General features: G+C 38.1%; 1 protein-coding gene across 1 annotated transcript in view; it reads left to right on the top strand.

Annotated features, from left to right (window-relative positions):
* Positions 1-14,043, top strand: part of LOC111842654 (integrin alpha-M-like) — an 87,906-nt gene that overhangs the window by 48,809 nt on the left and 25,054 nt on the right. Inside the window, exons 12-14 of the mRNA XM_072712688.1 lie at positions 64-172; positions 3,137-3,273; positions 13,790-13,936. Of these exons, the coding sequence (XP_072568789.1) occupies positions 64-172; positions 3,137-3,273; positions 13,790-13,936 (393 nt within the window). The remainder of the gene's footprint in view (positions 1-63; positions 173-3,136; positions 3,274-13,789; positions 13,937-14,043) is intronic.

Genomic DNA, 14,043 nt, shown 5'->3' with positions numbered 1-14,043 from the left:
AGTTGAGAATGTATTTGTTATTGTAGCTGCATTGCTGTTGTTGCTGTTTTCTTGTTTGTTCAGGGAAAAGTCCTGTTAGGTGCCGTTGGGGCATTTAACTGGAAGGGAAGTTACCTAATGGGAGAGGATGTTTTCGACAGCAGTGTCAGTGTGGAGAATGACAGTTACACAGGTACAGCATCCCTGCGTACAAATAATAATATTTGTACATTGGTTATCCATCATGTCTAACATAGAGACAGAAGTGCAGGCTGATTGTATTTTACCAACAAAAATCACAACAAATGTTGCCTGAAACCTAAAATGTGTGTCAGATTCATTATGTAGACACTGTCCTGCTTTCAGACAAATATGTTGCAGATTAAACACAAAAAAATGCATTTATATTACGAATGTAAGTAATTGACCCAAAGGCCATTTGATTTGATTACAATCATAAAGAGAACAGTTTCATGCATTGGATTCCATCACAACTTGTTTTGATTAATCAATTATTTGATAGTTTTGATAACCTTTTTTTGCCTTCACTTAAATTTCTCAGATATTACCATGGGAACTTAATTTAAGGACTATGTGGGCATAGCCTGAAGGAATAACATAGGTCCACCCTTCTGGTGGCCCACCACCTGCAGTAGGAGTCATGGAGGTCTGGTGTGATGTAGATTGGGTTTCTCAATGTACACAGTGCTTCACAGTCCACACACTTCATACACATCGCATGATAGCAAAGTCGGCAAAGAAATGTTCCAAAACGTCACCACGCGTCACCATGTCACATAGTACAAAATCCTCGCGAGAGCAAGACGACTTGAGACAGACTGTGCAGCACAAATTGGAACCGCCTCCGTGACGACACAACTTTGCCCTTATTGGCTGAAGATTTTCGTCACAGGCATGACGTTTGTATCCCAGGAAGTTCCAATGCGTTATCTGCTATTTCTCCCGAAAAGCACATAAAGCAGTGAGAACTGGTTTCAGTTCATTTACTGGTAAAATAAAGTTTAAATAAATTACATAAATGCTCTAACAGTACACGTAAGTTAGTGGTTTATTTATTGTTAGTTACTGTAATGTTGTGCTGCTTTATTTGTTTAATCATCAGACATACCCATCAGACATACCTATCAGAAAGACATACCAATCAGAAAGACATACCCATCAGACATAACTATCAGAAAGACATACCTATCAGACATACCGATCAGAAAGACATACCCATGAGACATACCAATCAGAAAGACATACCGATCAGACATACCAATCAGACAGAAACACCTATCAGAAGACATATGTATCAGAAAGACATACCCATCAGAAAGACATACCAATGAAGACATAACAATCAGACATACCCATCAGACAGACATACCCATCAGACATACACATCAGAAGGACATACCCATGAGACATGCCCATCAGAAAGACATGCCCATCAGAAAGACATACCCATCAGACAGACCCATCAGACAGGCCCATCAGAAAGACATACCTATCAAACAGACATGCCCATTAGAAAGACATACCTATCAGAAAGACATACCTATCAGACATACCCATCAGAAAGACATACCAATGAGTCATGCCCATCAGAAAGATATACTGATCAGACATATCAATCAGACATGCCCATCAGAAAGACATACAGTACCAATCAGAAACACATACCTATCAGAAAGACATACTGTACCCATGAGAGATGCCCATCAGAAACACATACCGATCAGACATATCCATCAGACATACCGATCAGAAAGACGTACCTATCAGAAAGACGTACCTATCAGAAAGACATACCGATGAGATATGCCCATCAGAAAGACATACCCCTGAGACATACCCAACAGACATACCCATCAGAAAGACATACCCATGAGACATGCCCATCAGAAAGACATACCCATGAGTCATGCCCCTCAGAAAGACATACCGATCAGACATATCCATCAGACATACCCATCAGAAAGACATACCTATCAAAAAGACATAACAATCAGACATACCTATCATAAAGACATAGTCTCACAGACTACGAGGAGTAGAAGTTGTCCTACTTGGCTGCAGTCAGTTTATACTCCACCCCTGCAGCCGCCGACAGATCACACTCCACGTTGCGTCAGCTGCAGTCGAACGCACCCATTGCTTCTTTAAGGGGGGATGGGCAAAATTACAACGTCGTCAGTGATTGACTGTTGTGCTGGCATTCAGTAAACCTCTGCTCGATAGGCCAACGAGTTGTCTGTCTTCTCAGCGCATTCTCTAAAACGGAGCAAATTTGGTTGATCGAGTTTTATAGTATGTGTGTATCATCGTCATCGTTCTTATTTTTTATCGGTAAAAAATCGAGATCGGATATAGGAGAGGATTGCTGAGAATATTATTTTCCATCAGGCCTCGTTAACTATGACAAATCTGGGAGATTTTAAATATGGACATATGGACATATGGACAATATAATTGAAAAGATAACATGAATTTGATTTAACGAGTAATGACACTTTACAGCAATGCCTTTTTTCTCTACAGTTGATCTGAGTAATGTGATGTTGATTCTATCTTGACTACAACACTAGTTGAAGTCCACAGAATGTGAAAGTAACGTTGTTTTTCGCACACAGCATTGCCATTTTAACCTCTGCATTTATGACCTGGTTAATGTTGTAAATGACCTGCAGACTACTGCAGGTGGCAGTTCTCGCGAGGCTACTGACAGTTCAGTTTGGAGAGGCAGAGGATTTTTTTTTTAATGATATTATAATACGGGAGATTTACGGGAAAATACTAATACGGGAGGATGGCGGGAAAGAGGGGTAAAATACGGTAGTTTCCCGGCCAAAAACGGAGACTTGACAGCTATGCTTCTGTGCTAACCATAGTTTGTCCATAACAAAATCCATGTTCAAATATAAGGGTGTTCATAAGTACACCTTGCACCAAAGCACCCTAGACTGCAGTTTGATGATCGATTTTGTAATCATTATCAGACTTACGTCTGCATGTAGTCAATCAGCCAAATGCTCATGTGCTCATCCGTATTTGGATATCTAGCTCAGGTTTTCCAAATGGTCCTTTCCCTCATTGTTACAGCCATTTGTTTTAACAAAATTTTAAAATATTGTATGTTCAACTCTTTTCTCAGGTTATTCAATGGCTGTTCCATTGTTCCGTGGCACAAACCAGGACACTGTCATTTTAGGAGCCCCGCGATATCAGCACAAAGGAGGAGTTATTATTATGATAAATAAAAGAGTACACAAGGTCCTTGAAGGCACGCAGGTTTGTCTTACATCCTTAAGTCTTCTGTACTCATGTATTAATTTCATTCTCAGTTCTGATCTTAAAAAATGCCTGAGTGATGTTATAGAGGAAGCCGTTATGAATATATAATGTATAGAGTTATGTTAATCAAACACTACTCACTCGGCATGTGTTAATCTAGTGTCTGCATCTGGATAATACAGTCAGCTTAATACAGGCGAATAGCTATGGCTTCCCAGGTGCAGTGGAATATCTTCCATGACAGAGTGCTTTATGTAGACTGGAATTATGGGAAATGTCTTTGATGTTTTTATACCATGGAAACAATCAAAAAGCAGCAATTAAAAATATGTAATAAGTTAATACTGATGGAACCAAATATACATAAATCATATATAATATTGTAGAAATATATGAATGATACAGTATAATACTTGTCTTGAATATTGTGATGATTTTTGCGAAGCATTAATAAGTCTCACAAAGAAATGTTCTTACTAGTATCAGTAAGAACAAGAATAATTTGGCCTCCCAGATTAGACACTTTCAGTTGAAAATAATTTCATGATTATGTTAGAACCTGTTCCTGAGGTGACTCTCACCTCCCTACCAGACTATTATTCTATATCTATTTATATTATTCTATATCTATTTATTATTAGTTGTCACTGTTTCACTGTTTTTGCTACTGCTGTATTACGTATTGTTAACGAACACATTGCACATTGTATATAAACCTTTCCGTCTGGCCCTGTTTCACACTGTGTTTTGTGAAAAGCCTCCCCCTATTATGACTGTTGTTTGTCGCACTGTGGTTCTGGAGAATGCTGTTTTGTGCCACTGTATTATGGAAGATTATAAGCACAAAAATTCAAATGGCAATTCATTTTGCAATTGGCAATTCAATATTCAATCAGAGCATGCATTTGTCATTTCAATATTTAATCTGAGCATTTCATTTGAAAATACATTTTGCAATCGGCAATTCAATGTGCAAAGTGCTTATGCAATCCTTAATTCATTAAAAAATATTTGAAATAAAAAATAGAATAATTCACTGAATTGCATTTCGTATTGCCATGGGCTTTTTGCCTCTATTCAAATGGCAATTCATTTTGCAATTGGCAATTCAATATTCAATAGGAGCATGCATTTGTCATTTCAATATTTAATCTGAGCATGTAATTTGAAAATACATTTTGCAATCGGCAATTCAATGTGCAAAATCCTTATGCAATCCTTAATTCATGTAAAAATATTTTTAATAATAAATAGAATAACGAGGCACTGAATTGCATTTCGTATTACCATGGGTTTTTTGCCTCTTTATTCAAATGCAATGGCGTCCCTGGCAATTGCATTGCGTGTTGGGGGGAAAACTCATTTGGCAATTTCCCAACTGTTAGACCGCTCATCAAGGCGGATCCTCATTAATGATGTCACTTCCTTGTTTAAGGCCTCACCAGCATTCAACTGATTTGTTCGTTTAGAGTAATGGCGACAGAAGAGCTTGTAGAAAACATTTCTGCCTGAGCAGATGACATGGAAAACAATCGCGTATCAGCTATAGATGCGTTTGATAGGTTGTTTTTGCTCTTCCAGAGGGTAGAGGAACTTTCCATCTTAACTGGACTTGACACGGGAAGGGTGCAAACTAATCTAACACAGTCATTACATGCACTCACGCAGTCAGTGACACGCAGAGTTTTCACTTTCCCCCTAAACTGCCGAATCTAACAATAGGACGGATAATGTCATTTACTTACCTTTTACCTTTTACTTCTCCTGTGTAAACTCCACGTCTCGAAGCACTGTTGCGCTTGATAACGTGGTCCTTGTCCTCCGGGAGCTGGAGGTGCAACTGGTAGCAGACCGCCACTACGCCGGCCCGAAGGAAAGAGCGACACAAGGCGATTCTCCACGCTTGCATTTGCAACAATCGGTTGCTGCCCGACTGTTGTCGCTTCTGACAAAGTTCTGATGATCTCTAGTGAGGCCAATATGCTGCTTAATAAGGCTGCTGCTTCTGTTAGGCTACCCCTGGAATGTGGAGCTGACATCGGTCTAGTGATAAACACCCACTTTTTAAAAACAACTTCCTGTTTAAGTGAAATGCCTTGCACATATACAAGTGAAAAGCACATACTACTGAAACTGTATCATACAAACAACTTGAAAATCTCTTACAAAAACTAGTTGAAACTTTTACACACATTATTGAAAAGCATTCACACACACTAGCAAAGATGAGATTTTCGGTTGTGTATGTAAGCACGTTTTACTAGTGTGTGTGTGTGAAACTTTTCAGTAGTATGCGTGGAAGGTTTCACTAGTGTTTGTGAGAGCTTTTCTGTTGTTTGTGTGAAAGCGTTTCAGTAGTGTGTGTGGAAGGTTTCACTAGTGTTACAAACTGCTAGTGGGCGACGGTATATAACCACTCAAGGAGCCAGTGTCGGGAGCTTTGATTTTACGATGCTCAGCCTTGTACCTGCTTTTGCCCTTGCTGTATGTGTTGTTACTCCTGGTGGTTTCAGTATTGGTTTTGATCTGTCATTTTGGATGATGAGCTTGGTCTGTCCTTTTGGCTTAGTTAACCCTCTATGTTGACGTGTTCACTGGCCTAGGTATTTAATCTCACCGGTTGTAGGGGTGTGACTGTCATTTTCATTTCCTTGTTGGTTGTGGGAGGGTTTTTGCTTGCTGTTTATGGGTAGGGATTGAGGGTAGAGAATTGTCTTTTCTTTTGTTTTTTTTTTCCCTTTTCCTAGGAAAGCTAGGTGCTAACAAACCAGTGACTTTTTGTTTATTGTTTTGGCCTGGGTACACTCTGAAGCTAAGACCAGTTGACTTGTGTATAGTATGTAGACCTTGTGTGATATTGTCTATTGACAATAATAATAACCTTCATCCTCATCATACCTTCTGCATACCTGTCCCTCATTGGTCCCCACTCCTCCACCTCCTTACGCAGTTACAATAGAGCTGTGCGACTCAACCCTAGACTAGGTCATAACAACTAGTGTTTGTGAGAGCTTTTCAGTTTGTGTGAAAGTGTTTCAGTAGTGTGTGTGGAAGGTTTCATTAGTGTTTGTGAGAGCTTTTCAGTTGTTTGTGTGAAAGCTTTCAGTAGTGTGTGTGGAAGGTTTCACTAGTGTTAGCTTTTCAGTTGTTTGTGTGAATGAATACATTTTCAGTTGATTACAGTATGTGAGAGTATTTCAGTTGATTATGTGAGAGTCTCAGTTGATTATGTGAGAATCTTTCAGTAGTGTATGTAAATGCTTTCACTTGTAAGTGTGTGCAATTTTCAGTGTATTATGTGAAGGATTTTGGTTTCATATATGTTTATGCATGGTTTCACATATGTATATGCTTGGTAATTCTGAATAAAGTCCCTAACGGCCCCCATTATTTCCTCAAGAAACTTTTCCTCATTAAGTTGAAATTGAATTTGCAAACTGAATTCAGATTCAACTAATAAATTCAGATTCATTTTTTTAATGCGACGATTGCAGATTCAAGTATACACAATTCATATTCAGTTTATAGTAGCAGAAATATCAGCCCATAGAGGTAGCCCTCAATGGCCACCACAGGTATCTCTATGGCGGGTCTCCCCACTTTGCGCATCACTGACTGTGTGAGTGCATGTAACGCCTGTGTTAGATTAGTTTGCACCCTTCCCGTGTCAAGTCCAGTTAAGATGGAAAGTTCCTCTACCCTCTGTGAGAGCAAAAACAACCTACCAAACGCATCTATAGCTGATAAGCGATTGTTTTCCATGTCATCTGCTAAGGCAGAAATATTTTCTACAAGCTCTTCTGTCACCATTACTCTAAACGAACAAATCAGTTGAATGCTGGTGAGGCCCTAAACAAGGAAGTGACATAGTTAATGAAGGTCCGCCATGATGAGCGGTCTGACAGTTGGGAAATTGCCAAATGAGTTTTCCCCCCAACACGCAATGCAATTGCCGGGTACGCCATTGCATTTGAATAAAGAGGCAAAAAACCCATGGTAATACGAAATGCAATTCAGTGCCTTGTTATTCTATTTATTATTCAAAATATTTTGAAATGAATTAAGGATTGCATAAGCACTTTGCACATTGAATTGCCAATTGCAGAATGTATTTTCAAATTACATGGTCAGATTAAATATTGAAATGACAAATGCATGTTCTGATTGAATATTGAATTGGCAATTGCAAAATGAATTGCCATTTGAATAAAGAGGCAAAAAGCCCATGACAATATGAAATGCAATTCAGTGAATTATTCTATTTTTTATTTCAAATATTTTTAAATGAATTAAGGATTGCATGGGGGGCGCTATGGAGCCACGGACCAACATGGCGGCTTAGTGGGTAAGCTCTGCAAAACCAAACATTTATATACAGTCAAACCCAAGTTATCAATGACAACTAATTAAAAAACAATGTCAAAGACGACAAGTGTAAAAGAATGTGAGATTTTCACCAGGAAACGTCCCCAAAAATCGAAAATAGGCATTTCGCCATCGGAGCAAGACGACGAAGCTGTTGCTGTCAACATGACGGGCCTAACAGCCGTGCTGTCTGAATTGAAATCACTCCACTCCGCGTTTGGAGGATTTGGTTCCAAACTAGACAGTATAAATGACCGTCTAGATAAGATGGCAAGCTCAGTTGCGGCTTTGGAAAACGGGATGTCAGAGCTGAAACAAAATGTTACTTCTAACACAACCCTAATGGAAGAAGCTGAAAATCGGATAATGGCGGCGGAGGGGCTGCTGGAGAAAAATGATATGGAGTTAATTAACGCAGTGAAACGTGTCACCTACTTGGAATTAAAGGTTGAAGACCTAGAGAACCGGAGCCGGAGAAAAAACCTGCGACTGGTCGGCCTCCGGGAGGGCGCTGAGGGAGACCGGCCACTTCTGGAGTTTATACAGGACATGTTACCGCGTTGGCTAAAGTTAGAAACCGGCAGGTCCTTTATCCTTGAAAGGGTCCTCCGTACTTTAGCGCCGCCAAGGCCAAACCAGAATCGAGCGGTCCTTATTTGGTTTCTAAAGTACCAAGATCGGGAATTTGTTTTCCGCTCCACTAAACAGCAAAACATCACACATGAGGGATTTTCTTTAATCAGGACTTTTCGGCTGAGACCATACAACAGAGATACAAGTTTGACGCGATCAGGAGAGTATTCGTGGAAAAAGGACTTTTCCGCGGATTTCAACATAATCCGTGTAGGATGCGGGTTCTCCACAATGGAAAGATTCACTTGTTCTCCTCGCCAAAAGAAGCGGAGGACTTCCGTCATGGACTTGGGTGAGAAGTATACACTGATGGCCCAATAAATGACATTGCACTGGGTCCTTAAGTTGTTACCTTTGAATTCTTAATGGACTCTTAGGTGACCAACTACAGTATTGGGTTTTGATAATGCGGTATAGTTTACAGTGCTTTTGTTGCCTAAACGGCTTTACTGTTTTGAACAATCTCTTACGTTGCCTTTGTAAAAGAAATTGCATCTAAGGGGACATATGTATGACTCTAATATATTGGTTAATATGGGTTTCCTATGCATACTTATATTGTCCAGATATTTCACGATTTTGATTTGTGTTATTGTTTTGACATTAGTTTATACGAAAAGGGGATAATCGAGTCGTTAGTTTGGCTCTTGAATGTTTATCTTGAATGGGTTTCATTCACATGGCCTCAATTTATAAGTTGCGTGACTAAAAAAAACATTATTGGTTGCTTTAGGAGCTTGGTTTGCACAATACATAATCAGACTGATCCTTTAGAATGAGGATTAGCACAAGCCCCACCAGTTCTTTCCTGAGTAAGGGAGTGGGGATGTATAAATGTTTAATATGTTTAAATGTGTTATTTCTTTTTTTTTTCTTCTACCAAATTCTACTCAGCACAGCACTAACTCTTATACCACCTTGCCCTTGTATTCATGGAACAAATTGTAAATGGAGCAAGCAGACTCGCATAATGCTCTTAATATAAAAATCACCAGTTGGAATGTCAGGGGACTGCAACGATAAAAAAAATTAAAACAGATTATGACCAGGATTAAACAGCTTAAATCCAAAATAGTCTTCATTCAAGAAACTCATTTGACAAGTTCGGGTATTCACCTGGTTCGGAATAGATGGCCTGGTCAAGTCATACACGCAACATACAACAACTACGCTAGGGGTGTACTTATTCTCATACATTGAACAATACCATTTCAAGTTATCAAAACGATTCCGGATCCAGCCGGAAGATATGTTATCGCTCAAGGCAATCTCCTTTCTTACACATTAAATTTGGTTAGCATATATGGTCCAAATGAGGATAAGCCTAAATTTTTTGAAGATGTTTTTCTCACTCTGTCCACCCTAAGAGGATTTTATATAATTGGAGGGGACTTTAACTGCACTTTAGCTCCCACAAAGGACCGTTCTACTGGCTGTGACACTTTGAAAGCGCAAACTAGAAAAGTGCTGAAATGATACATTGCAGATATAAATTTGATAGAAGTGTGGAGGGAACATAACCCTGACAAAATAGAATATTCTTGTCATTCTGGTGTCGGCAAATCTCGTTCTCGTATTGACTATTTTCTTGTCTCAATGGAACTCCTATCAAGGGTTAAGAGTTGCTGGTATGATGGCATAGTGAAAAGTGATCACGCGGCAATTTCGTTGATTATTCTCATGGAAAAATTAATTTGTGGGCCCTTTAAATGGAGATTACAAGTATGGTGGCTACAGAAACCTGAGTTCAATTAAGTTTGTGGAAGCTAAAATTGATAACTATTTTGAACTGAATACGGATCAAACTAGCGCCAGTATAAGATGGGAGGCCTTCAAGGCTTACATTAGAGGAGAAATTATCAGTTATACAGCCTCTAAAGATAAACAAGAAAAAATGGAAATGGAAAATTTGGAAAACTGAATAAAATCATTGGAAATAGATATAAATGAAAAGGACAATCCAATAAAGCAAAAAGACTTGCTTATTTTGAGAACTAAATATAATAAACTATCATCTTATAAAGCTGCTAAAAGCTTAATGTGGCTGAAGCAGCGTTACTATGACCAAGGCGAGAAGGCAGGGAAACTATTGGCTTGGAGAATTAAAAAAATACAATCTGAAAAGGCAATCACCAGTATAGTGAGTTTATCGGGGAGCCTGACGACTGACCCATCCGAAATTAATAATAGTTTTAGAGAATTCTATACAGAATTATATAAATCTGAAAGTCCCCTATTGTCACGTTTCGGCAGGAAGGTGAGCAGGGAAGCACGAGAGCAAGCCGTACTCACGGGTAATCAGGGGTTTAATAGGCAACAGATGAACAAGCAGAGACATCCACGGACACTACAATGATGGATCTGGGGAAACTAACTGAGAAACGGACTAAATACAAAAGACTAGCTGGACATAACAGGACACAGGTGATCACAATCAGGGCTGAACACGAGGTAACGAGGTGGGCATGGCACACATTAGGATCGGACGGAGCAGGGTGTGACACCTATCCTCAGAACAGGCAGACACCTTTCTTGATCAACTCAAATTTCAAACATTAACAGATGAGGCCAGAAGTGAGTTAGATAGTGATTTAACTGTCGAAGAGATATTACAGTCTATCCAAAACTTAAACAGTGGTAAAGTTCCAGGCCCCGATGGCCTACCAATAGAATTTTATAAAGCTTTTAAAGATAAATTAGTTATTCCCCTTTTAAATATGTATAATGAATCCTATCGGCATCGAACTTTACCACCGACATTAAGGCTAGCAATGATAACACTGATTTTGAAACCTGAAAAGCCCTCCACACAGTGCTCCTCTTTTAGGCCAATTAGTCTACTTGGAGCTGACACAAAAATACTTTGTAAAACCTTAGCAAGGAGACTAGATCATTATATCCCACATTTAATTCACAATGACCAGAACGGTTTTATACAAAAGCAGCAAAGATTTCACAACATTAGAAGAGTCCTTAATGTAATACATGAAAAATCTGATGCTAAAGATACAGCGTTAATCTCACTGGATGCTAGACAAGCCTTTGATAGAATAGAGTGGCCGTATTTACTAAATGTTTTGCCCAGATATGGATTTGGCGCAAATTTTCTTAAATGGATTCAAATTTTATATACAAATCCAACAGCTTGTGTATTAACAAATGGCACAGTCTCAAAACCCTTTTCTCTAGAACGATCTACTCGCCATGGGTGTAGTTTATCCCCAATGTTATTTATATTGGCCATAGAACCACTGGCTATGGCAATTTGATCTGACACAGGACTGTCAGGCATTCGGATTGGAGAAGATGAGCATAGGATATCATTATATGCTGATGATGTAATTATATTTCTAACTAATCTTGTCACTAGTGTTCCAAATTTAACTCAGCAGATTGAAATTTTTGGACAGTTTTCTGGTTACAAAATTAACAACTCCAAATCATCAATACTATTTTTGAATAAGGAGGAGAGATCGAAACCGGTTGTGGATACTCCTTTTATAAATGCAAAGGAGGGATTTGTCTATCTTGGCATAAAAATCACTCCTGAAGTTAAAACAGTTGTTCCAGTGAACTATGATCCACTGGTAGATGAGGTGATGGAGATGCTAGATCGATGGATATTAATGCCTGTGTCGATGATTGGCCGAATCAATATAATCAAAATGAATATATTGCCCAAATTCTTATACCTATTTCAGTCAATCCCTCTTCCATTACCAAAAATATTTTTTGATAGTCTGAACAGTATATTTATTAAATTCATTTGGAATAATAAGAAGACTAGACTTCGACTGAGACTGCTATATTTGCCTTTTGAAAGAGGGGGTTTAAGACTACCGAACTTTAAATGGTATTATTGGTCAGCTCAGTTATGTTCCGCGATGTGTTATTTCTTAATGGAGTCTCTTCCTGCTTGGGTGAATATTGAACAGACGTCAGTACCGAACCTGCCACTAATACAATACTTATACTCTGCAGAACCCACAACATTAAAAAGAATAACAGAAAACCCTTTTCTTAGAAACACTATCAATATCTGGTATATCTGGTACATTGGCGGCACTCCCCCAATTTCTCGCTTTTCTCCCATATGGAGTAATACGTTTTTCAAGGCTGGAAGAGCAGATGGCGGCTTCAAAATCTGGGCAGGCAAAGGCATGCAGAAGATAGAGGATCTTTATACAGATGGTACCTTGATGACGTTTAATCAATTATGTCAGACGTATTGTATTCCCAAGAAACATTTTTTTAAATACTTGCAATTAAAACATTTCATGTTGTCAAAACAAAAGAATATAACGTCTGAGCCACCACTATCCTATCTTGAAAATCTCATACGTCTCAGTCTAAATGGGAGGAGACATCTCTCTCTGTTCTATGCAGCCTTAATGTCACATGATAATGAATCTACCATTGATAGGTTAGAAGCATGGAGATTAGATACCCAAGAGAATATTGAAGAGACAGAGTGGGAAATGGCATGCTTAAAGGCGCAAAAGCAGTCAGTTAATACGAGAATGAAGATCTTACAATATAAATGGTTAATGAGGACTTATATTACACCAGCCCAGCTTAATCAGTGGTCTCCTGGCGTTCCTGACAGCTGCACCAAATGTTTAGAGGAGAGAGGAACTTTATATCATTGTGTATGGAGCTGTCCTAAATTACAACAATATTGGAAACGGATTGTTCAAACTATATCTGAGATTGCTGAAGTGGAGGTCCCTTGCGAGGCGAAACTATGTATACTAGGCATATATCCTAAAAATATTATTGTTAATTCAAAACAGGTAATTTTAATAGACTTTGGACTCCTGCAGGCCAGGAGAATGATAGCTTTGTTTTGGAGGAAAATGGATGTACCTTCGATACAGTTATGGGTGAAGGAGATGGCATATGAAATTACAATGGAGAGATTGACCTATATAATAAAAGGGAAAGCAAAAGCATTTGAAACAATCTGGAAACCATTAGTTGTATTCCTTGAGTGTAAAGGTGTGCGATTGTTTTAAATTTGCCATATTGCTGAGTATGTTTATAATTATGTAAACTTATTATTTGTTTATTTTATATATATATTTTGTTTTAATTGTTACTTTTCTTATTGTTTTTTTATTATTATTATTATTATTATTTGTTTGTTTATTTTGATTGTTTGTATGTTTCTGTTATTTAAATTACTAATTATCATTGCTTGTTCTTTATGTTTCTCTATCTGTATATTGTATAAAACCAATAAAAATATATATATAAAAAAAAGGATTGCATAAGCACTTTGAACATTGAATTGCAAAATGTATTTTCAAATTTTTGTGCTTATATTCTTCCATACTGTATACCTATACATGGATGGTATGACAATAAAGCCCATTTGACTTAACTTCATAGAAATAAAAAAAACATTTGAACAGCCAGTAATGCAATATATATATATATATATATATATATATATATATATATATATATATATATATATATATATATATATATATATTATGTTCTCATTTCTCAGATTGGTTCATATTTTGGCGCTGAGGTCTGTGTGGTGGATTTGAATTCGGATTCCAGTACTGACCTATTACTCATATCGGCTCCAATGTACATAAATACAGACAGAGACAGTGAAGGACAAGTGACTGTCTGTTTCCTGCAGGATACGGTAAAGACACATTCTGTTGTGCAGCATTTCCAGTACATTTATTATGGAAAGTTTTGTGTTGCTGTGTTAATGTAAGCAGCCCACTGTCATGTAAAATATCTTCTCCT

Source organism: Paramormyrops kingsleyae, chromosome 5, assembly GCF_048594095.1.
Source record: "Paramormyrops kingsleyae isolate MSU_618 chromosome 5, PKINGS_0.4, whole genome shotgun sequence".
NCBI classification, from domain to species: domain Eukaryota; kingdom Metazoa; phylum Chordata; class Actinopteri; order Osteoglossiformes; family Mormyridae; genus Paramormyrops; species Paramormyrops kingsleyae.
The sequence above is the reverse complement of the archived record's forward strand: the minus strand, read 5'-3'. Positions and strand labels throughout refer to the sequence as shown.